The 1,918-nt window shown below is 41.7% G+C and overlaps 1 protein-coding gene across 1 annotated transcript in view; it reads right to left on the minus strand.

The window, feature by feature from the left end:
* Positions 1-1,689, minus strand: part of LOC106817789 (melatonin receptor type 1C-like) — a gene marked incomplete at its 3' end in the record, with an annotated part of 16,553 nt that extends 14,864 nt beyond the window's left edge. The window contains exons 1-2 of the mRNA XM_014822486.1: positions 1,654-1,689; positions 1,063-1,180 (exon numbers count right to left, since the gene is read on the minus strand). Of these exons, the coding sequence (XP_014677972.1) occupies positions 1,063-1,180; positions 1,654-1,656 (121 nt within the window). The remainder of the gene's footprint in view (positions 1-1,062; positions 1,181-1,653) is intronic.
* Positions 1,690-1,918: the final 229 nt, after the last annotated feature.

Here is a 1,918-nt window from a genome sequence, read left to right on the forward strand (position 1 = left end):
TCTGTTTCGTGATTCGCTAAGAGACAGCTATCGATACTCGAATTACATGAATTAACTCAAAATTTGAGCAGAATGTATTTAACTTGTAGTACTAGAAAAGCTGCCTGACGTTTAAAATATAGTGTCGGTATGTAAACTGAAGTCAGATAGATAGACAAGTACAAACGGACAGGCAGATAGAACCAACAATATCCTCTTAATATAGCTAGTTTTTATATACACTAAATATTTTATAATGCACATCTGTCATCACCTCTCTCACTTATTCTTTCTCCTTTACTAACCTAATCAAACGTGCCATTGTCTTCCTCCTTGATATCTGTCTTCTCTCTCATCTATCTCTCTCCTTCTGGCTCGCCCCTCTCTTTTCGCCACTCCTCTCCCTGCCCCCCCCTCCTCTCTCTATTTTCCTCTCTTTTTCGCTGGACTGAATTCTCACGATCTCGCCATTATTCTTTTCTGTCTTCTGCCAATGGCCGGGTGTCTGTTGTTTGCCTATTAGTCTATCTGTCCATCTATGGAATACGTGTGTGTATTAATGTAGCTTACCAACTATAGCCATTGGGTCCACGAACATAGAGATTCCAAGGTCGGATATGGTGAGGTTTACGACGNGCTAGAAAAGCTGCCTGACGTTTAAAATATAGTGTCGGTATGTAAACTGAAGTCAGATAGATAGACAAGTACAAACGGACAGGCAGATAGAACCAACAATATCCTCTTAATATAGCTAGTTTTTATATACACTAAATATTTTATAATACACATCTGTCATCACCTCTCTCACTTATTCTTTCTCCTTTAGTAACCTAATAAAATGTGCCATTGTCTTCCTCCTTGATATCTGTCTTCTCTCTCATCTATCTCTCTCCTTCTGGCTCGTCCCCTCTCTTTTCGCCACTTCTCTCTCTGCCCCCCTCTCTCTATGTTCCTCTCTTTTTCGCTGGACTGAATTTTCACGATCTCGCCATTATTCTTTTCTGTCTTCTGCCAATGACCGTGTGTCTGTTGTTTGCCTATTAGTCTATCTGTCCATCTAGTGTGTGTATTAATGTAGCTTACCAACTATAGCCATTGGGTCCACGAACATAGAGATTCCAAGGTCGGAAATCGTGAGGTTTACGACGAACATATTTCCCGTCGACCTTAACTTTTTCTCCTTTAAGATGGCCATTATGACCTGCAACAGTGTAATATATTATGATTATTACAAAATTAAATTATTTGATTATAATAATGATGATAATAATAATGATATAATAATTATAATATATATAAGAGCCGTGTGATTCAGCATGCGGCCGGTGTTATGTCAGCCTTCTGTCCCACATTGCGTTCTTTCCTTGCTCTCTTATTGATCTCTCTCTTTCTCTCTCTCTCTCTCTTTCTCTCTCTCCTCTCTCTCTCTCTCCCATCTCTGTCTCTCTCTCTCATGTCTCCTCTGTCTCTTCTTCTCCTCTCTCTCTCTCTCTCTCCTCTATGTCTCTCTCTCTTCTCTCTCTCTCTCTTCTTTTTCTCTCCCTCCCCCCTCTCTCTCTCTCTTTGCCCTGAACTTGCTCTTTCACATTACCTTCTTTTTCCCTGTTTACAAAAACGTATACCTTCACGGTCACAGTTCTTACAGCGAACAGCATATGATTAGCCGCAGCTTACCATTATATTGCCAAATTGTTTCCGAACGCAGTCATAGCCGTCAGTAATACGACTAGGAACCAACAAATTCCCGGATATTCAGCCAACGGTTTGAGAAACTCGACTCTCCTATTCTCCCAGCCATCTTCGGTTTCGTTGCCTTGCGTCGCTACCGTTGATGTGTTAGTGGCCACTGCTGCCGCCATCCCGCTGTGGCGCGCGAACCCACGACGAGCGGTTCCTACATAAAATCGGTGAAAACATTCACACCAGGAGTAGATAATAG

The sequence above is a fragment of the Priapulus caudatus genome, unplaced genomic scaffold, assembly GCF_000485595.1.
Source record: "Priapulus caudatus unplaced genomic scaffold, Priapulus_caudatus-5.0.1 Scaffold1864, whole genome shotgun sequence".
Taxonomy (NCBI): domain Eukaryota; kingdom Metazoa; phylum Priapulida; class Priapulimorpha; order Priapulimorphida; family Priapulidae; genus Priapulus; species Priapulus caudatus.